General features: G+C 49.0%; 1 protein-coding gene across 1 annotated transcript in view; it reads right to left on the bottom strand.

Moving 5' to 3' along the window:
* Nucleotides 1–22714, bottom strand: part of TSHR (thyroid stimulating hormone receptor) — a 384579-nt gene that overhangs the window by 176908 nt on the left and 184957 nt on the right. The window contains exon 4 of the mRNA XM_078662049.1: nt 4404–4478. Coding sequence (XP_078518175.1) covers nt 4404–4478 — 75 coding nt within the window. The remainder of the gene's footprint in view (nt 1–4403; nt 4479–22714) is intronic.

Below are 22714 nucleotides of genomic sequence, written 5' to 3'. Positions count from 1 at the left end.
TAATTAGGTCTTAATATTGATTCATTAATTGAAAATTAAATATGGAATTTGTATAATTAATTTTAGGTGTGGATTATGGGGTTATGGGGTAAAGTGTGGGAACTAATTTATGTTTAAATAATAATTGGTTGATCATTAGTGTGAATTAATTAATTAATATTTAATTAGGCTAGTTGCTTATATTTTTTGTGTGAGTCACAAGATGGCTGCCAACACTTCCTGGTTTGGAGTGTTGGCAGTCAATCAGAATGAAGCTTGTGCTCGGAGGGTTCGCGAACCCACCGTGGCCATAGATATCAAAACTTTTTCTTTTTCTAATTTCTCAGGAACTACTGAACAGATTTACACCATTTAAACATGTTGGAATCATATAATTCCAATCACTGGAAGAGCCATCCAATAGGCTCTTAGTGTTCCCGGTGCCAACCTTCTAGAACTGGACAGCGCAAAAAAGTTGCTGCCGACCAGAGACACATTTCTGCCCTCCTGCTGCTGAGTCAAGCTCGAGCAGAGGAATGTGGAACAATAGGCATCCTGTCACAGGGAGGTGTGACCACCTTCCAGACAAGATTTAGGGGTCCATTACGATGTCTGGCAGATCTCCACCACCATGGTGGCGGTGGGGATCCGCCCGCCATTAATGCCCGCCCGCCACCCATTACCCCCCCACCATATTACTATGGCGGGGGGGACTGCAGCGGACGTAAATATGGTGGCGGTGTCTAATAGACACCGCCAGCCATATTAGGATGGGCCTGCAGACATGCCTTTCGGCATGTGGAGACTCCCTGCGGGGGCCCGTTGCCGGCCCCCTGGGACTCCGGGGGGTGGGGGGTGCACATGGGGTGGTACCTATGGTACCCACCACATTTCAAAGTGCAACATGGCAGGCACCACGCGGTGCCTGTCATGTTGTGCTTTGAAATGCACAACGTGCATTTTTACCATTGCGGCGGGCGGCCCATTCTGCACCACCCACCGCAATGGTAAAAATACAGGACGCGCCCGCCAGTGTGGCGGGCGCATCCTAATTGTCAAGGCGGGACCGCCGCTTCTACGACGGGCGGTCCCGTTTTGCACTGGGATGGGGGGCGGACTAAGTCCGTCCGCCATCCTAATGGACCCCTAAGTGTACTGGGACTGGGCAGGTGCGTTTGCCAGCGCCAGAAAGTCTGTATGAGGGGAACACTTGGTGTTCCCGTGCAAAGTCCAGTTCAAACCAGTTCTGGGAGCCGTTGGCTCCCCCTCTGGTGTGAAACTGGACAAACGACATGGGAGTAACCTCCCCGCGCTCCAGACCCTCCCCTGGGAGGGTCCCCTGAATCCTCCCAAAACTTTCCCTAGGGTACTTAAGGACTTACCTGGGTGTAGGTCCCAAGATTTGTCATGGGGTAAGATTCAGATCAGACAACTGCACCTCTACCGTCTGGGCACTCTGGACTTCGCTGGACTACGTTTGGGTCTGACTTCGTATCTCTTCCAGACAGCTGCATCTTCTGTTCCTGTGCATCATACAGGAACCTTCGAAGGCCTGTGAAGCATCAAAGACACCTGAAGAAATCTCCCTTGGAGTGAAGGAGTTCCTCTCCTGCATTCGCAGGCACCGCATCTAAGTCAACCAGTCTGCAGATCCTGAGCTCCTCCGGACTCTGTGGGCTCTGCAACACAGGTGGTTTTCCACAGCTCCCAAGGCCTGCCCTGTCCTCTCACCAATTTTGAAGCCAGTATCCATAGTGGGGGTTGCAATAACCGACCCAAATAGCCCCAACCGCAAGCAGCTCCAGTGACTAGAATCTTTAGCCACACCATATTATGTGCATCGTGGCCTGTATCTTTTGGTGAACTGCTTGAGGTCCTCTCACGGCTCCAGTGCTTCCGGCCTGTAGGGTCCACTTGAGGGTCACATTTGTTTCTTTTGGGCTCCCCTGATTACTCGGTGCCTGCACTGACTCCCCTGCTGTTAGTGAGTCTCCTGGACCTTGCTGGTCTAGACGCTGCTCCTTCTTTGATTGCTGTGTTGGTTGCATTTGCCAAGGCTTGTTGGTGCTCCCGCTGGACACCGACCCCTCAGCAATCGACATCCTTTGTGGGACACCTTGTGCATGGCTCCTGGTCCTCCTCAGTGTCGCCTGGTCCTCACAGCTGCAGAGTCAAGGTCCTTGTCATCTATCCTGCAACACCCGACATCGGAGGGCATTCGTCTTCCAAGTCTCCTGGTCACTCCCAAGTGACATAGACTCGATCCCCTCTGCTTGCAGGTACCTCTCATCAAGAATCCATCCTCAGATTCCACAGGACACTTCTTCTTTCTTCCACAGCAGCATTTTCCTGAAGTCCTCCATTGGGTTCGACTGCGGTTTCCGACACCACTTCACACGTATGCACCCAGCTTCCCTGGTGTAGGTAACATGGGTAATAGAGTATCCACGGGTAGGGTGGCTCTCCAACCTTCTGTCATCCACAGGGTTTCTTCAGGGTCCACTGGGAAGGGTCCTTAATCTTTAAAAATCCAACCATGACTTGCACATAGAGTTTTACGGAGCATGCGGCCTTGTTTCCACTCTGTACACGCTCTCTGTGGGGTCCCTATCTACTCACCTTGAGTGGTTCTTTGGGGTCCCAGCACTTCTACATCCTCTTGACCCTGTCTTAATCTGAGTTGTGGTTCTATACCACTTTCTTAGTATATGGTTTGGTCCCCCCCTGGCGTCCACTGTGTATTTCGTGCAATATACTGTGTTTCTTTGCTAAAGTATTGTGTGCATTGTGTTTATCTCAGTGTAGGAGATATTGAAACATACTAGAGAGTAATATATAATAAATACATATTGTTATATTTACTAGATGTGGTTCTTTTTCACTTCATCTATACTATAAGATTGAATCCTAGTAAAACAAGCTGCTTTACACTCCTTCTGGAATAAGCCTAAAGGCGGCTCTCCACAGCTACCACTTAGAGAGCTTTCTAAGGTTGTCTAAGATCTCTTACATCACTATAAGGGTTGCCTGGACTGGTGCAAGGTGCCCACTTACATGAGTTGACATCATATACCAGGCCAGCTTCTCACACATATGTTTTGTCTGTTATATTTGGCTCCCTCTTCCACACCTAGTTACATTTCAGCATGTTTAACTTGCTAGAATGGTTCGGTTAAAATCTATGTTTTATTTGTTCCCCTCCTCCACACATAGATCAATTTCAACATGTTTAACTTGCTAGAATGTATTGGGGAAATCTATTAGCATGTGATAATTATCACACAACTCGTAATTTTCATCCCTGTGCAAACAAGTGCTTGCACAGGGTTCTGAATTTATCCTTGAATGTGCGATGAGGGCCCTACAAATCTAAACACAGAAACAAATTATAAACAGTGAATCAAATGGTCACCAGCCAATCAGAACAAGCTCTCTGGTTAGAGCATTCAGAAAAACAATTGTCCGCAGTGCTTAATTTGTAAAATAACAAATGCCAGTTCCCAACGTTTTACTCAGTAGCACACAACCAGTGCTACCAAGTGCCAGGTTTGGAGACTGCCATGGGTGTCTAGACTTGGTTCTGCCTCATACCTCTTTCATCCACCACCAGACACTTCCTGCCTATTTATCTCACTCTTGCAGTTTCTTTTTCCTATCTGCTTTCTTCCTTGATCACTGTCTTTCCATCATTCTCTTCTTCTATGTTTCTCCCTTTTCTGACTTTCTCTCTATTGTTCCTGGTCACAGTCTGATAACAAAAAGAAGGTTCCAGGCCCCAAACATGAGGGCTGGTGGGCTTCACCTGGAACCACTAGCTCAAATGAAGTACTGGGCAGCGCGCACCATTCCAGAGGGTTTTAGAGTTTGTGAAGATGCACACTGCCTGGGCACAAGCGTTTTGCACATGTTAGGGCAAGGAATCTGTGCCTTTTTTCTGGGCTGCCTGCAAAGTGGATTTAGATTTGTATTAACCATGATCGCTCCACCATGAAACTAAAAACCAGGCAGAATTTGCCTGCTTCACATTCTAGTAATTTGTTGTCCAATTTGGTATTTTTAACTTTATACTTTTTTTTTCTGCTTTGCAAGTTTTTTTGATTTTTCATTCTTTTTGCGGTTGTACATTCTCGCTTAGTATATATTGGAGTCGTTTTTTTAATAACTGCAAATTACTTCCTCTAGGATGGATGACCAGATCTTACCCGGGATATTGAGTCAGCACTATTGAACATCAGTGAAACGGAGGATGGGAACAAATACCAATTAGTAACCTGTACTGACCACTATTACCTGGTGTCAATAACACTTAGAAATGTTTTCTGATCCTCTGTTATTCACGTGCAGAGGTGACCGTATATGGTCCAGGAGTAGAACAGGGGTGGGGGGTTGGGGTTAACTCATGCAGCACAGCTGGAAGTACTTACAGTATTAAGTTCATATCAGCAGAAAACACGTGGGTGAGATCAGGAAATAAGGCAAGTCCAGTGTTGAAAATCCCGCTGCATCACGACGGTAAAAGTCATGCGAAGAGTGAGAGAGTAAATGTAAATTAGAAACACAATTTACATCCATTATATGACATGAGATTTAACACAAGAATACATCTGGTCAGACTGCGGAAAAACCCACTCACATGAGCTTCAGTGGGTGATAATCCACTAGGAGCAAGTGAGAATAACTATTTTTGTTCTAAGCACTGTATTTTTGTTGGTACTCCAAATAAATGAGTTTCCAGATAGCCTAAATGTTCCCCTATGTGTAGTCAAAATTCCAACCCAGTTCTGATACGTTATTGTTGTTATCATTATTACTATTATTATTACGATTAATATTATTATTAGTAGTAGTAGTAGTAGTAGTAGTAGTAGTAGCAGTAGTACCAGTAGTAAATATATGAATAATAATAACAATTTATATATAACACTTTAACTAAAGTACTATACATAGAACATTTCTGTTAGACCTGTCAGCCTTAGGGTGGTGTACACAGCGACATACAGTAGAGGGGTTAGGTATGCCTGGATGGGCCATCACTGGCAGGATGGGAGGGCGGAGTTTGGCAAGCCCTAATTACACTGGAATAGGCTGTGTGCTGCCTCTGCACAAAGGACGCATTTCCCCCCTGTAGCTTGTCAGGAGCCAGGAAAAGGGAAGGTAGGATGCCACAGGACTTCAAAGGGAAACCTCTAGAAGCTTCTTCCCACTTCAAATGCACAATTGGGTATAAATACTGGACCATAGACACCAACTCTTCAGTACACTTCTGAACCTGTGGATACTCTGAGGCTGAAAGGACTGCCACTCTGCTGGACAGTTGTTCTGAAGTACTGATGCCCTGCTGTTCTGATCTGTTGCCCTCTTGCCTGGTTGAGAAGGACTAGGCCTGCATCTCTTGAACCCAGAATGACTTCAAGGGCTAGTTGGCTGGCCTCCTGATCTGAAGCCTCAGGGACACAACAGGCTTCCAGCAACACTACACCTGAACCTAGACTCTGCCATTAGTGAGTCTACCCTGCAAAGGGGTGCTACCCCAATCCTGGTCCCATGGAAGTTTGGCCTAAGGTGCTGGTCAGCTTATGTATATCCAGCGGAACTGATGCATCTCCTCTGCTGGGTGGCACAGCCCAGAGCAGAATCGACACATCTCCGCTGCTGAGTGGATCTGAATCGTCGCAAAGACCTGCATCGCCTTGCATCCTGTCATCTCATCGGAACTGCAGCTGCACAACGCACCCTCAGTGCAGGGCCTTGCATCTCTCACCAGTGGCAGACTCTACATCGCAGCCTCTCAGCTCCTTGGAACCGACGTGTCGCCAGACTCTGCGATGCATCACCGACACCAGCCTTCTGATCCCAAACCCTCATTGATTGGATCTTCGATGACGACACAGGACCTTGCACCTCAGCATCGCTACATCTCAAAATTGAAGCATCTACTCTGTTTAGCGCTCCTTACTGGATCTCTGTAGCCAGCTCGTGCTCCATCGCAGTCGGTCTGAACTTGTGAATTTGTCCCGGACTGGCACAACCAGGAATCCACAGTTAGTGCTTTCGGCTTTTTGTTGCCATTTTTTACTAAAATCTTTGATTCTGCTGATTGGATTTTTGTCATTTTGGTCTTGTTTCATGTATTAAAACTTACTTCATTTTTCTAAACTGGTGTGGGATCCTTGGAGGTCTGTTTTCACTGTGATACTGTTTGTAATATTGCACAAATACTTTACACATTGCCTCAAAGTTAAACCTGACTGTTCAGTGTCAAGTTATCTGAGGGTAGAGCTCAGGGATTGCTTGTGACTTCACCCTTAGAAGAATTGTGGGTGCTGCCTGGGAAGGGTTTCAGCCCTCTCAACGAGTTACCCAATTTTTTTAGAATGGCGTTCAGCGGTGAAGGTTTGGACTTGTGTTTGTGCGGTGCCATACAGTAATCATATGTTACACTACCACCCTACATAAATAATCTAAGACAATATTGAGTTTTTAAATTCTTCCTGATTGGCATCATTTTGTTTTATTCTAGTCCCCATTCCCACTACTGAACTGTCTCAAACCATACCTACAGCAATGGAGCTTGAGCTGAGTAACTTAGAAAGTTACACTGTGGCTGAGTTAAAAACGTTCTGCAAGGAAATTGGGATTGCCAATGAAGAAGCCGCAGAAAGCTCTGAAGGTCTGAACAGAGGTCCACTGGTTGACACCAGACACAGAGGAACAGTATGATGAGGATGAGCTGAATGAGCAGGATCAGAAACTGGACATCAGCTCTGAAATCCAGCCTTCAGTGGAGAAGGATGACACAATTCCTGAGTTAGACCTCTCTGCCAGAGCAGGAAGCAGTGTCTCCTTGCACAGCCTGACCCCAGAGGAGCTGGCATACAATAAGGCAGAGAGGGAGTTCAAGCTACAGATGGCCAAACTCAGAAAGGAGGCTGAGGGGATGAAAATGGCCAACAAAAGGAGTCTTACGGAGCTGGAATTAAGGGAAAAACAAGTAGATTCTAGCAGCAAAGCTGGCAACATAGCATCAGTTTCTGAAGAGGACAAGAAGGTACGGCTACCCAAAGACCTGGTAACCAGTTACGGGGTGAGAGATGAAATCGATAAATGGTTTTCTCCTTATAAGGGGACCGTGGGAGTACACAAAATCTCAGAGGAGCACTGGGCCGGTGGTCTGTGAAAGCACATGCCTCCAATGGGGAGGGACATTCTCTGACACTAAAAGAGGGGGCGTGGCTTGGCTGAGCACCAAGATGGCAGCTTAACCAAGGAGCTACAGGGCAGCCGCACAGTTAATGCAGCCTTACATCACCCCACCGGCGTAATAGTCGGTGCCAACCGTCTCCGTGGTTCCTTGCTGCTCCCTGGAACACTTTGACCCCTCGATGCTGATGGGGGTGCAGCTATCGTCGATACGGAGCCACTCACTGGTAGTGGCCTGAAGCAGCTCTCAGAGTACCTGTGATGACAGGGGTCGCGGGCGAGCCTGAGCGCAGGGCCATGGTGGCTGCGAGGTGGCTCCACGTAAATCGAGCCTAGAGTTGGCATCAGGGCAGTTGGGGGCATCTTGAACATTCCTGGCCCCACATGCTGGCTGGCGACATATTGTGTGAGTCCTCCCCGCTTTTGGGTAGCCCCGCAGCGCCTCTCCCCCACCCACCTCCCTGCCGCATGTCTTCCCATATACCTCTTTGTGGGGGCTGCTGCCGCTGGGCCCTAGGACTGCGGGATTCTTCTTTTGGGACCTCTGTAAGGCACTACATATCCCATGGGGGCCCCAATTCTCTCACTATGGTGAGCAACGAGCGTGAATGTACAAACAACGTCAGCAGCTGAGGGGCAGAGCGACAAGGGGTCAATGCATGGGCCCCATTTAGGGCTTCCTTCTTATACCACGTTGCTGAGCACTGCTGGCACAGAGACTGGTGGTGTACTCCCCACATCATCCTGCCCTGACCAACAAATAGGGCCCAGCATCATAGGCCTTTCACTGGAATACTATGGCCTCTTCATTACCACAGTCATCACCGCGGTGCACTGTGGCCTCCACTTCTCATTTGCATAATCGCCGCACTGCCGGCATCGATCATCATGGGTCCTGTAGACCGCAAGCAGCGACAGCTCACCTTTGAGAGCACCAGAACACCTAGGTGTGATGGTGGAGATGACCCCTCCGAGGGGGACGCCTCTGGTTCTCTGGACCATCTGGATCCCGACCAGCCCCCAGTGGATGGCACAGCGGCAATTAGGGCTGAATTGGGTGCTGGGTTTTGGGCCATAGACACTTGTTTCGACACTCTGGCTGTCCGTTTGGACACATGAATGGCTGGAATGAAAAACACGAGACTCGCATCGACGTGGCTGAACACCGCATTTCAGAAGTGGAGGATTCGCAGTCGACTGTTGCTAAGTGACTAGAATGAATGGAACAACTTCTCAAGAATACAGCAAGCAAAGCAGAAGATTTGGAGGCTAGGTCATGGCGCAATAATGTAAGAATTGCTGGAGTGGCCGAATCCACCAACACTGGGCCCATTAAAGCATATGTGGAACGCCTTCTGGTGGAACTTTTCAGTAGAGACTCTTCCACTACCACATTTGCAACTGAACGGGCCCACAGGACACTCGCCGCCAGATCGGCCCCCGGGGCCCACCGCAACTCATAATAGCCAGTTTGCTGAACTATAACAACCGAGATGTTGCCCTACGTATGGCCAGGAACAAAGGTGACATGCACTATTAGGGCATGTCTCTATCCTTCTCTCCTGACTTCACTCCGCTGGTCCAGGAGGCCAGACGCAAGTTCCAAGATATAAATCGGACCTTGAGAGATGCAAATGTTCAATATGCTATGCTTTACCCAGCACGCTTGCCTCTCCAGCTTAACTGTATAGTCCACCTTTTTGACTCCCCTGCAGTTGCTGCGACCCTCTGGAAACATCACAAACCACCACCGAACTCCTATCCAAGGGAGTGGAGATATTGCCCCCAGGTTTACACTCTGTGCACTATACTACACTTGATTCTTTTGTAGTCTGCCCCATTGTTCTCAAGCTTGTTGTCGCTTATTTGAAGCGCTGATGCAGTATCCCTCTATATAACTGTGCCTTCTATCTCCGTTATTAGCTGCAAATGTTTTGTTGCTTTCACAATATTACTCTCAGCGTCCTCCCCCTGAGCGTTGCCTCCCCCAGAGAAAATCTCCTATTCTGTTGTAGGGAACAATGGGTTTTACTGGATACAGGTTGGGTGGATATCCCATGTGGGTAGGGGGAGGAGGGTTGGGAGTTTGGTTATGTTATATGATAATTGGTGGTTTCATGCAAGAAGAATATTTTTCTGGCTGGTATATTTCGACTGTACACATTGGCATCTCTCCACACATATGACTAGAACTACTTCCACACAGGTGGGTGGTAACTTGGAGGCACTAGAGTTGAAATGCATGCCCTGGAATGTTAGAGGCCTGGCCAATCCCCGTAAACGTAGGCACGTGCTATCTTCCCTTGCCCACAATTAAGTATATGCTGCTTTTTTACAAGAGACACATTACACTCCCACAGCTGACAATCATTGTGTCTCTACTTGGGGTTCTAATCGATTTTTTGCCAGTTATAGCACCTATTCTTGCGGGGTCTGCATTTTAGTCAACAAAGCCCTACCATTCCAGAAGCATACAATGGTTAAAGACCCGGAGGAGCGTTATCTGGTGGTGGCAGGAACCCTTGGTACAAAACAGATAATGTTGATAAATGTATATGCCCTCAATGTAGATGTGCAGGGCTTTTTCTCAGGTTTCTCCACATAAATTTCCAAGTCTACCATTGACTCCATTATATTTGGTGGATATTTTAATCTCACGCCTCAACCTACGCTGGATACTACAGGGTCGGGACATATCACTAAATTACATTCCAGACAGGAACTCATGGACCTATTAACAGCCCACTTAGTGTCAGATGCTTGGCGACATTTCCACCCAGCTGGTCGCGGCTTCTCTTTCTTTTCTGTACCACACGGCATGTGGTCCTGTATAGAACATTGGTACCTGATCCACGATCTGTTATTATACACACTCTCGGCAGAGTATCTGCCTCGCACCTTATCTGACCATTCCCCGGTGCTACTATCAATCACGATTCCCTACATCACACAACTACACCGGTTCTGGCGTTTCCCTGCTGATGCTCTTCTTGATACAGTTATTTAAAAGATTAACTATGGTTGAATATTTTCAACTTAATGCAGGCTCGGTGTCCCAATACGCTACGTTATGCAAAGCCTTTAAAATTTATATCCGTGGCATTTGCATTACCAAACAGGCAGGATTCTTCGCACTATCCGACGTGGTCTCGTCGTGACCAAAAGAGCACTGAAAGATCTTGATACTGGCGTCTTTTGCATCAACAGGCATGACTCCTTGAAGAGTTTCAGGAACTGACAGCCCTTGAGGCTACTTACCTGGGGAAATATGCTCGGGCTCAGATATATGGGGAGGGATAGCGACAGAGGCGGACCTTGGCCAGAATTCTTAACCCCGACACCAGTCTTCTTATTTCACTCAGCTGCAATTAGATGATGGTATGCACATAAACTCAGCGCAGAGTTTCGTCTACCTTTTTTTCCTATTACTCTCATTTGTATACAACGTGTTCTCCTCCAGTAGACGCAGCCCTTTCCGAATATCTGGAATAAATAGCAATGGTCTGGATTGATCAAGGCCAGCACCAATTTGTGGACTCGTCCATAAATGTAGACTAAGTATCACAGGCAATTGACGATTCTCAATGGATCACATGCACCCAGCAAAGACGGGCTCCTAGGTGCCTTTTATAAGACTTTGTTGGTATCCCACCTCTTGGAGGTTTATGCGGAAGCTCTTGATTCGGGAACACTTGCTCCTACAATGCGGAAAGCCATTATCTCTCTGCTTCTTAAACCTTTCAAACCACCTACTAGATGTGCCTCCTATAGGACCCTATCCCTTCTTAATTAAGACTGCATAATTCTGGCTAAGGTACTTGCAACCCGCGTCTCATTTTTAATAGACCAGATAATCTCTCCTCTCCAGTCTGGATTTGTCCTGGACAGGGCCACATCTTTCAATCTGTGTACAATATTTGCAGTACTCAATCAAATTGTGCTTTCTCTTCCTGTTGCCGGCTTACTAATGGATGCTGAAAAAGCATTCAACTCTCTAGAATGGTCTTTTTTATATAAAGCGCTTAATAGGCTAGGATTGCCTCACGGTTTTTGCAATCTCCTGTATGCCAATCCCGTGGCCCGGCTCCGTATAAATGGTGACATTTTAGATCAGTTCACTCTGTCGAGGGCACCAGACAGGGCTGCCCACTCTCAACCCTTCTATTTATAATTGCTATGGACCCACTGGTGCGACATCTCCAGGAGAGCCACCTCCATCGTGGTCTTCAGTTCGACCAAGGACCTCTCCTGGCTTTCCTTTATGCGGACAAAGTTCTTTTGTTTGTTTGTGAACCAAAGACCAATCTTTCCCTGCCTCTATGAGAAGTGGTAAGAGTTGGGGTCTTCTCTGACCTAGTAATAAACTGTTCCAAGTCTGAATTATTTCCTATAACAGATGCCACACTTCCATTCACATCCGACTTTCCACTGCAGTGCTGTGACAACCCCCCCCGGATATCTTGATGTCATATTACATCGCCCCTCTTCTGAAGTCAGCCGCCTGAATTATGGCCCAGCAATAGACCGACTATCTGCCCAGATAGATCGGTGGATTAAGGTCCCACTGTCGCTTGCTGGTGGGATAGCTTTCATTAAAAATTGTTGTTTTGCCCCATTTTTCATATCTTTTTCTCAATATTCCCATCCCCCTTACGACTAAAGTCTTCATGTCACATCGGAGTCTACTGACTTATCTGGGCCAACAAACAGCCCTGTGTAGAATGGCAAACCCTCACAATGCCCTTCGTACGTGGGGGCTTTGAGGTAACAGATTTTTATTTATATTATCTATTAGTGCAAATACATTACACTCATTTTTGGTACCACCCGGACGTGCATCTACAATATTTGAAAGCCGAATGGTCACATGCTCGCCTGCCACCATTCTTCCTTTTGGACTCACTAGGACACATACTGAGATACACACGTTGTATGCCACGTACTGGGCATGGGAGAGACTTCATCACTATTTTCTTCCTTAGCTATCTTCGACTACTGCAACCTTGACAAAACAAACCTCGACTCAATGTGGTCTTCAAACTGTAGGGGATCGATTTCATGAGACACAGTTGTGATTCGTATCTGACTTGACCGCGGACTTGATGTGTCCCCCTTAGACAGATTTCTTCTACGCAGTGCACAAGCTTCCGTAGACGCTGTGCTACAGTGTTCTACAATAGAACCAAAAGAATTCCTGCTGCTCTCTACAGTCATTGTCTCACCTGACAATACTGATCTTGTTTCCCATTTATACCATTTGGCCCTTACGCTGCGTCCAGAGGTGGGGGGTAAGACTAGGGCGGCGTGCGAAAGAGATTTGGGCCAACCCTTGTCTGACAAAACATGTTTTTTTGTTGTTGTGAGCAGACCCGTTATATATCGAACAATTACTGATACAAACTCCTTTATTTTAAGTACTTCCACAGAGCGTATATCACCCCTACTCTTCTTGCTCAAATGGATCCCACCGGGTCCCATAATTGCCCTAAATATGTGGCTGATCAGGCTGACTTTATTCATTTAGCGTGGGACTACCCCGGTCTTGTCTTTCTGGGAAACGGTTTTCTGTCATCTAGCACTAATTCTTGAATTTGAGCTTGCTCCCTCCCCATTATTGGCGCTGCTAGTCTATATTCAGCCGCTGAGCCCTGGGACGTGGTGTGTCGCTGTCATTGCCCTGTTGTTGGCAAAGAGATAGATTGCTTTACATTGGAGTGACACTACTGCACCAGCAGTCAAGGCCCGGATGAGAGATCTAATGTATTGTGATACCACCAGCGATATCTATGCAACACTGATGCACCCCTCCTACAGGCCTAAAACTATTTGAAAACCCCTTCGTTCTTACCTGCTGCTCCACCCTGAGGTAACATATTGCTAGCACGGTATCACCCCATTCCAGGCTGCACTATTATTAAAGTACACCTCCTAACTGTCCAGGACCTAGTTTATTAGCACAGCCTGTGCTACTTGCCTTCATCAACTTTTTGTGTTCCGATCTGCTCATGCTTTAAATGCACTAAAACAATTGCGATCTATGATGTACTTCCCAGCTGACTGTGATGTACATTTCATTCTCCTTTTACTGTACCCTTGCATGACTGTTGAATGTTGAATTGCTGTCTATCGATTGATATTGCCTCTTGACTTACAAGATATTTACTGTGGATATGATGGTGATTGTTTATGTTAAAAATTGTAATAAGAACAATTTAGAAAAAAAGTAGAGGACCAAACTAGGTACAACACCATGATGACCATCCTGCAAGCCAAATTTGTACTGACCCCTGTAACGTTTCGCCAGAGGTTCAGGGACAACCACAAGCTCCCAAATCAGTCATGGGTAGATTTCTGGACTACTCTAACAGGGCACTGAATGGCTGAGGGGCGGCATAGTTAACGATTAGAATGGGCTGTACAACTTGATGCTCAAAATATGTTTTACAGAGCTCCACCAGCACCTTGTGGACAGCAAGACTTCTGAACCTGAGCCTCTAGATTGTCTGTTGGGCAACGACCTGGAGCAACCTATTTGGAATGAGGTAAATACTCAAGTCATACTTGGAGATGTTGGGATTGCCGAAATGGGTCTGTATGACCACACAGCCCCTAGCTACCCAGAAAGGGAGTCAAGGGTGACTGGAGCCTGGAACAATGGCCCAAGCAGCTGCCAAGGAGAGATGGGGCAATGGGTGTGAGAAACCAGCCTCTGAGGTTTCAGCAGTCCAAGTTGATAGTGCACCTGAGGAGGATGCTCCTGTTCCAAGCGGGGGGGGGGGGGGGGGGAGGCGTCGCCACCTTAGCTGACCTGCCTGAGCTTTCTGGATGGCAAGTTAAGGGTCAGTCCACAGGGGAGGAATTCTGCAGGGTGCAGAAAAAGTGCCCCACTCTAGTGGACTTGAGGTGGCAAGCTGAGGCTCAGGCAGCAAGTGATACCTCTGGAGATCACCTTATCTACTAGGCGAATAATCTCCTTAAGTTTCCTGGACCAGAGCCAGCTTTTGTGCTGGTGGTCCCTTAGTGTTACAGGGCTATCCTACTGGTGCCCGCTCACAATATTTCACTGGCAGGACATCTGGGGCAAGACAAGACCTTCACCAGGCTTGTTGCCCACTTCCATTGGCACCAAATGTAGACAGCCTTCAATGCTTTCCGTAGGTCCTGTCCCACCTGCCAGGCCAGTGGGAAGTTAGGAAAAAAGCTCAGGGTTTGCCTGACCCTATTACCTGCCATTGGCACTCCCTTTGAGAGGGCATCAAAATTGTTGGTCGCTTGGACCCCAAGCCAGCTTTAGGCAACAGATTTATCCTGGTCTTGGTGGACCATGCGACACACTACCCAGAGGCTACCCCTCTGAGTTTGGTGACTTCACCTGCAGTGGCCAGAGCCATGATAGGGATGTTTACCATGTGGGGTTCTCCAAAGAAGTAGTGACCAAGGCATTAACTTCATGTCAGCATAGATGAAGTCCATGTGGGAAGGGTGTAGAGCATGGGTACTCACAAACTTTCTCTCGGGGGCCAAATTTACAGTGTGGTTTGTGGCCGAGGGCCGCACCGGTGGAGGCGGGGTCAGTGGGGGAGGGGGAAGGGGCTAGAAAGAAAGAAACTGTGACCATGAAGTTGAGCACAGGCCCCTGCAGCTGACGCGTTCATCCACTGAGCCAACAGACCAGCATACACACACATCTCTCTTTCTCTCTCTCTCTCTCTCTCTCCCTAACTCTCCCTCCCTCTGTCTCCCTCCTTCTATCTCTCTCTCTCGCTCCCTCTTCCCCTCTCTCTCTGTTTCCCTCTGTTTCTCTGGCTCTGTCTCTCTCAGTCTTACCTCTCTTTCTCTCTCTGTCTCCCTCCCTCTCTTTCCTTCCCTCTCTCCGTCTCCCTCCATCTGTCTCCCTCTATCTGTGTCCCACTGTCCATCTCCCTCTGTCTCCCTCCGTCTGCCCTCTGTCTGTATCCCTCCCTCCCTCTGTCTCCCTCCCTTCCTCCCTCTGTCTCCCTTTCTCCCTCTGTCTGCCTCCCCCCCTCCCTCTGTCTGTCTCCCTCCCTCCCTCTGTCTCACTCTGTCTTTGTCTATCTCCCTCTGTCTGTCTCCCTCTCTCCCTCTGTCTGTCTCCCTCCCTCTGTCTGTCTCCCTCTGTCTTTCTGTCTCCCTCCCTCTGTCTGTCTGTCTCCCTCCCTCTGTCTGTCTTTCTCTGTTTGTCTGTCTGTCTCAGTCTCCCTCTGTCTGTCTCCCTCCCTCTCTCCCTCTGTCTCCCTCCCTCTGTCTGTCTCCCTCCCTCCCTCTGTCTGTCTTCATCACTCCCTCAGTCTCCCTCCCTCCCTCCCTCTGTTTCCCTCCCTCCCTCTGTCTCCCTTCCTCCCTCTGTCTGTCTCCCTCCCTCCCTCTGTCTCCCTTCCTCTGTCTGTCTCACTCTGTCTTTCTGTCTACCTCCCTCTGTCTGTCTCCCTCCCTCCCTCCCTCTGTCTGTCTCCCTCCCTCTGTCTGTATCCCTCCCTCTGTCTGTCTCCCTCCCTCTGTCTGTCTCCCTCCCTCTGTCTGTCTGTCTGTCTGTCTCTGTCTCCCTCTGTCTCCCTCCCTCTCTCCCTCTGTCTCCCTCCCTCTGTCTATCTCCCTCTGTCTGTCTCCCTCTATCCCTCTGCCTCCCTGTCTCCCTCCCTCCCTCTGTCTTCCTCCCTCTGTCTCCCTCCCTCCCTCCCTCTGTCTCCCTCCCTTCCTCTGTCTCCCTCCCTCCCACCCTGTCTCCCTCCCTCCTTCCCTCTGTCTGTCTCCCTCCCTCCGTCTACCTCTGTCTTTCTGTCTCCCACCCTCTGTCTGTCTGTCTCCCTCCCTCTGTCTGTCTCCCTCCCTCTGTCTGTCTCCCTCTCTCCCTCTGTCTCCCTCTGTCTGTCTCCCTCTGCCTCCCTCCCTCTGTCTGTCTCCCTCTGTCTGTCTCCATCCCTCCCTCTGTCTGTCTGTCTCCCTCTGTCTGTATCCCTCCCTCTGTCTATTTCCGCCTGTCTGTCTCCCTCCCTCTGTCTGTCTGTCTCCCTCCCTTTGTCTCCCTCCCTCTGTCTGTCTCCCTCTCTCCGTCTGTCTGTCTCCCTCTGTCTGTCTCCCTCTGTCTGTCTCTCTCAGTCTGTCTCCATCCCTTCCTATGTCTGTCTCCCTCTCTCCCTCTGTCTCTCTCTGTCTCTCTCTCTCTCTGTCTGTCTCTCTCTCTGTCTGTCTCAATCGCTGTCTCTATCGCTGTCTGTCTCTATCGCTGTCTGTCTCTATGGCTGTCTGTCTCTATCACTGTCTGTCTCTGGCTCTATCTGTCTCTGGCTGTCCCTGTCTCTGACCCTATCTAGCTCAGTCTGTCCCGGTCTCTATCTGTCTCTGCCTCTATCTGTCTCTATATGTCTTTATCTGTCTCTAGCTCTATCTGTCTCACCTCACCCAGCTCTCACTCCCTGCTGCCCTCTGTCACCTCACCCGGCTCTCATTCCCTGCTGCCCTCCCACCTCACCCAGCTCTAACTCCCTGCTGCCCTCTGTCACCTCACCCGGCTCTCACACCCTGCTGCCCTCCACCTCACTCACCCGGGCTCTCACACCGTGCTCTGCCCTCCCACCTCACAGGGCTCTCACTCCCTGCTCTGCCCTCCACCTCCCTCATCCGGGCTTTCACTCCCTGCTCTGCCCTCCACCTCCCTCACCCGGGCTCTCACTCCCTGCTCTGCCCTCCACCTCCCTCAACCGGGCTCTCACTCCCTGCTCTGCCATCCACCTCCCTCACCCGGGCTCTCACTCCCTGCTGCCCTCCACCTCTCTCACCCGGCTCTCACTCCCTGCTCTGCCCTCCCACCTCACCCGGCTCTCAGTTCCTGCTCTGCCCTCCACCTCCCTCACCCAGGCTCTCACTCCCTGTTGCCCTCCACCTCCCTCACCCGGGCTCTCACTCCCTGCTCTGCCCTCCACCTCCCTCACCCTGCTCTCACACCCTGCTCTGCCCTCCACCTCCCTCACCCGGCTCTAACTCCCTGCTCTGCCCTCCCACCTCACCCGGCTCTCAGTTCCTGCTCTGCCCTCCACCTCCCTCACCCGGCTCTCACTCCCTGCTCTGCCCTCCCACCTCACCCGGCTCTCAGTTCCTGCTCTGCCCTCCACCTTCCTCACCTGGCTCTCACTCCCTGCTCTGCCCTCCCACCTCACCACGCTCTCAGTTCCTGCTGTCCTCCCCCCTCCCACCCCCTCTCCCCTGTGCGTCAGCCTGGCTGACACAGCCTCCCGGGCACCCCAGTACTTAACAGGTCTTTAAACGACCATTTGTTTGTTAATGAGGCTTTGTTCACCTCTTAGCGCCCCTGCAGCTCCACTCTTGACTGTGGCTGGAATCGCCCGGGCCCCCACAGAGCAGTGTCTCTGACTCGCACTGCTGCTCCCCGAGGTGTTTTCTGAAGATAAAAAAAAACACACACAGGTGCGATGTCTAAAGTTCCGCGGGCCGCCACTGAAGGCTTGCCGGCCGCTACTGGCCCGCGGGCCGTACTTTGAGTACCCCTGGTGTAGAGTGACTTATAAGTTCTACTCACCCTATCACCTCTAAACTAACGGGCTTGTGGAAAGATTCAACAAGACCCCCAAAGGCATGATATTGGGCCCACCTGAGCCCATGAGGCATAAGTGGGACGTCCTTTTGCCATGCCTTCTGTTTGCCTACAGGGAGATGCCACAGAATGGGGTTGGGATTAGTCCCTTGGCATTCCTCTATGGTCACCCTGTTGGGGAACCACTTTGCCTCATGCGAGAGGGGTGGGAGCAAGCTCCTAGGAAACCCCCTCAGGATGTGGTCAGCTACATGCTGGCCCTCCGCAACCGGAAGCATTGCTTCTGGAAAAAAGGGGGAAAACAATCTTAAGGCCTGTCAAGAAGCTATGAAGGTCTGGAATAGCCAGCAGGCCACCCTGATAGAGTTTCAACCTGGCCAGAAGGTGATGGTTATGGAGCCTGTGGAGTCCAGAGCTCTCCATGTTCACTGGACAGGCCAATACTAGGTGAATAAGCAGAAGGGGGAGTCCATCTACCTGGTGGATCTCAAGACCCCTAGCAGCCCCTTAAGGGTGCCCCACGTGAACCTCTTCAAACCACAATATGAGAGCATGCTCCTGGTGACAAATGAAGGAGTGGAAGAGGAGAGCGAGCCTCTCCCTGATCTCCTGTCTGCTCAAGAGCATGATGGGTCAGTAGAGGGTGTCAGCCTTTCCCCTGCTCTAACCCCAGTCACTGTTGCCAGCTGCTGGGGCAGCTTTCCTCTCTGTTCTCCTTCACCCACCGGGAACCACTCCAGAACTTAGGTTGTGTGTGGACTACTGGGGACTCAATTCCGTCATGAAGACTGATGCACAGCCCTTCCCCTGACCTGATTACCTCATAGACTGGCTCAGCGTTGACAAGTTCCTGACTACTTTTGATCTTGCATCAGGGTAAAGATTGATTTGTCTGAGGGAGCGAAAGAGAGATCTGCATTCTCAGCACTAGAAGGCCACTTCCAGTTTTGGGTGATGACCTTCGGCTTAACCCCTTCCACGCTGATGACGAGCTGGGCTCGTCATGAGGTAGCCTCCTGCTACGCTGATGACGAGCCCAGCTCGTCACGTAACATGCGCTTTCGCAAAACTCCGCGTACGAGCGGAATTCCGCCCGCACGCATGCGGTTAAAGAATGCTGCTGCCACCTTTCAGAGGTTGATCAAAAGAGTCTTGGCTGGAAAGGAGAAATTCCAGGCCACTTACCTGGACAACATAGCTGTCTTCAGCTCTGGCTGGGAGGAACCCTTGCAAGCCCTACAGGAGGTTCTTCAGGCCCTGCAATAGGCAGACCTGGCTATCAAGGCCAGTAAGTTCCTGATTGGACAGGGTTCTGTGGTGTATCTCGGCCACATGTTGGGTTGGGCATTGTGGAGCCCCTCTAGGCCAATATTGAGTCTATCCTGGCCTGGCAAACCACTAACTAAGGTGATGGCCTTCCTGGTGCCTTACAGGATACTACATGAGGCTAGTTAAGGTATATAGCACCATTGTTGCCCCCTTAACAGAGCTTACCTCAAAGAATCAGCCCAGAAAAGTGACCTGGGCAGTTGTCTACCAGAAAGCATGTTTTACACCCTCAAGGAGGCCATGTGTACAGCACCCGTACTCAAGGCTCCTGACTTCTCTAAAGAGTTCATAGTACAAGCAGATGCCTCAGAGGATGGCATAGGGGCTGTCTTAGCACAGTTGAACGAAAAGGGAACAGAACAACCAGTAGCCTTCATTAGCAAGAGGGTATGTCTCTAGGAAGAGAGGTGGAGTACAATTGAAAGGGAGGCTTTTGCTGTGGTCTGCGTGCTGAAGAAGCTCAGACCATACCTGTTTGGGACTCACTTCTGGGTTCAGACAGACCACAGACCCCTCAGATGGCTCAGGCAAATGTGGGGTGAAATCTCAAACTGTTGAGGTGGTCCATCTCCCTCCATGGAATGGACTTTACAGTGGAACACCGTCCTAGGTCAGACGTTGCCAAAGCTGATGATCTATCCAGGTTCTTCCACTTTAGGGATGAGAACTACCAAGAGGTTGGGTAGTTCTCCCCCATTTAAGCTGAGGAGTACACATGTCAGACCTGTAAACCTTAGGGCAATCTTCCCAGAAACATGTTGCCTTCCTCCCCCATTTTTGCTGATCTCATTTATGGTGGCCTTAGGACTCTGTACACTTTACCACTGATATCTAGTGCTGCAGTGCATGAGCTCCCTCCTGAAAACATGGTGACAATAATTAATCCCCAAATTACATCTTTAATTTACTTGTAAGTTGCTAGTAAAGAGGTACTACAGGTGCCCAGCACTGTCACCTGTAAGGTGTGTGCGCAGCTATGGCACTCCGAGAGTGCAGTGTCTTGTTTGTAGCATGCAGACCCACAGCACATCCCGCAAAAGAAGAGTATTCATGCTAATCACAGCGCCGTGTAGAAGCATGATGGGTGCTGAAATTAATATGAATACTTCAAAAAAGCAGACAATCTGCCCCGCAGCCGTGATCTATTAAGAAAAGGCACGCAGCAAGTCCAGAAGCATGACGTGTGTTTTCAGAATTACTCATCAATATTAGTGATAGTGAATGCACATGTCATATTTTAGTTTTGCTGCATGCCTTTTGTTAATAGTGCGCAGTCGATTGCATACCTTTTTGAAAGTTTTCATGTTAAATGCAGCACCGTGTATAGGCATATTGGGCACTGAAATTGACCTTACATTTTTCAAAAAGGCACACAATCTGTCTTGCTCTGTTAACAAAAGGCATGCAACAAGCCTAAAAGCACGACGTGTGCTTTCAGAATGACTAATATATGTTTGTAATTGAGAAAGCACATGTCATGCTTTTAGGCTTGCTGCATGCCTTTTGTTAATAGAGCCGTGCATAGGCATGACCGGCACAGCAATTAACAAGAATACTTTAAAAAAGACACATCATCTGCCACACTCTATTAACAAAAGCATGGCTGCCAAGGTTTCAGATTGCTATGTGTGACATTGTCTTAATTTCAGTGTAATTGGGCGCCATTTCAATGACTATGAGTGACACTTTTGTCGCGAGCAAAATCAAGGTATGAGGTAGTCGATCTGGCACCACTGCAGCATGCTAGAGCTATTAATACAATTTAAAAGCACCTTTTGAAGCTGAGTCACCGAGGCACTACCTCCTGCACTCCGCTTTGATCTTTCTCTCGTATGCTTCCCTGTTCCATGTTGCTTTCCTCTCTGTGTGTTTCTCGATCTGCAAAACACTCCAGCTCTCCGTGTTGCTTTCTGTCCCTCTTGTGCTTTTCTCTGCAATTCCCAAATGCTTCATGCTGCTTTCTGCTTCCTGTGATTCTCCTACCTTTAAACTCTCCCTCCCTGTGCTCCTCTTGCTCTCTTCCTTGTGTGTGTTTCTTCCTCCTGTGGGAAAAGAGCCCCGAGCTCCCTTGTTGCTCTCTTAATAAGAGGCTATCAGGAAATCGCTCACTCTAAAGACTGCCAGTTCCCCCAGGTGGTCCAGACAATGGGCACCTCAAATTGTCCCCAAACTAAGTGGAGCTCCACAGCTGAGTGTTCCCGGCAACAGTGTTGACCGAAATGAGCAGGCAGCTACATTGTTCTGGGGTACTGAGCCCAGGAGGTGAGTGGGATGTTAGATGTCTGCTTCCATTCTCACTCACAACAAGTGATGGTCGGGGAGGCCCCAGTGGACCCTGGGACACTTCACTCACTGAGCACCCCCATGCAGCAGGCTACCACGTCCCGCACATCAGAGGAGTCACTCTCCTGCAGTGATACCGGTCGCGTACTTGCTGCACAATGCCTCCAGTAGTGAATTGCTACCAGGGCACTAACTACCCGTTCAGACAGCCGGTAGTGTCCAGAACAGAAAGAGATTAGGGTTTCAACTGCACTGCTGCATGGCTTTTATCTTACTATCGCTACAACACTTCCATTGTTTGCTAATGTAACCCCAGTATTTTATTTAAGCAGCATTTTCTGCAATCCAACAGCCAGTATGCTCTCTGTGTGATTTAGAAAAAAAGACGGAGGTATGCTGGTGGTTAGATGTGGCTGCCATTTGTTTATTTGTTCCAATTATGCCTACTGGTCCAGTAGTGTCAGTAACAGAAGAATATCCGGATGATCAAAAGTATGTTGCACAATGGGACCACCAACTGGTAGTTTGAATTTAGTACGGTGATGCGGACCACCACATTAAAAAGCATTATTCTATTGCCTGATGCGTGGTACATGGCAGGGCTGCAAAAGGCATGCAAGATATGCAGCAGAAGATAAAAATCATACAAGGAATGTTCTGCGATTGGCTAAGGATAGGACAAAACATTTCATTTTCACAGATTCCATTATGGTACAATCTTGAATGACACAGACACCACTCAGGGATGTAGCATTCACATTTGACAAGTGATAGGAAAGGACACATTGTTACACAATTAAAAGACTTTCAATGGTGAATATGCTTTTGAATACTTTATAGTTTTTATGTATGTTGTATGTTGGAAACCTGCCTTAGACCCTTCCTGTGGTGCTGTATGTGTAGAAATGCACTGTCTTTTCACTTTGCTAAGCAAAAGTAATATTTGCAATGATATTTGTCGCTACACCCACACAACGTGGTCGGGTTCTTGGCACAAGTAGCCTTGGCTGCAGCACACATAGACCTTACACTGCCGCAAACAGAGGGAAAACATTAGAGGTAAAATTGGTGGACCGGGCCTGTAAACTAAATACTAATGATGGGCTTTCACCACTGAATGTGCCACCCACTTAAGTAGCTCTCTAGACCTGTCTCAGGCCTTTCTTTTTAATGCATATAAGCCACCGCTAGGGTACGCCCTGGACAGCCCAGAGGGCAGAGTGAAGTGTATTTAAAAGGTGAGACATGTACTTTAAGCTTTACATGTCCTGATAGTGAAAAACTCTTGAAGTTGTTTTTGGCTACAGCAAGGCCTACCTCTCCCATAGGGTCACAGTGTTGTTACCTTATTAC

This window comes from Lissotriton helveticus, chromosome 9, assembly GCF_964261635.1.
Source record: "Lissotriton helveticus chromosome 9, aLisHel1.1, whole genome shotgun sequence".
In the NCBI taxonomy this organism is placed as follows: domain Eukaryota; kingdom Metazoa; phylum Chordata; class Amphibia; order Caudata; family Salamandridae; genus Lissotriton; species Lissotriton helveticus.
This window is presented reverse-complemented; position numbering and strand designations above follow the sequence as displayed.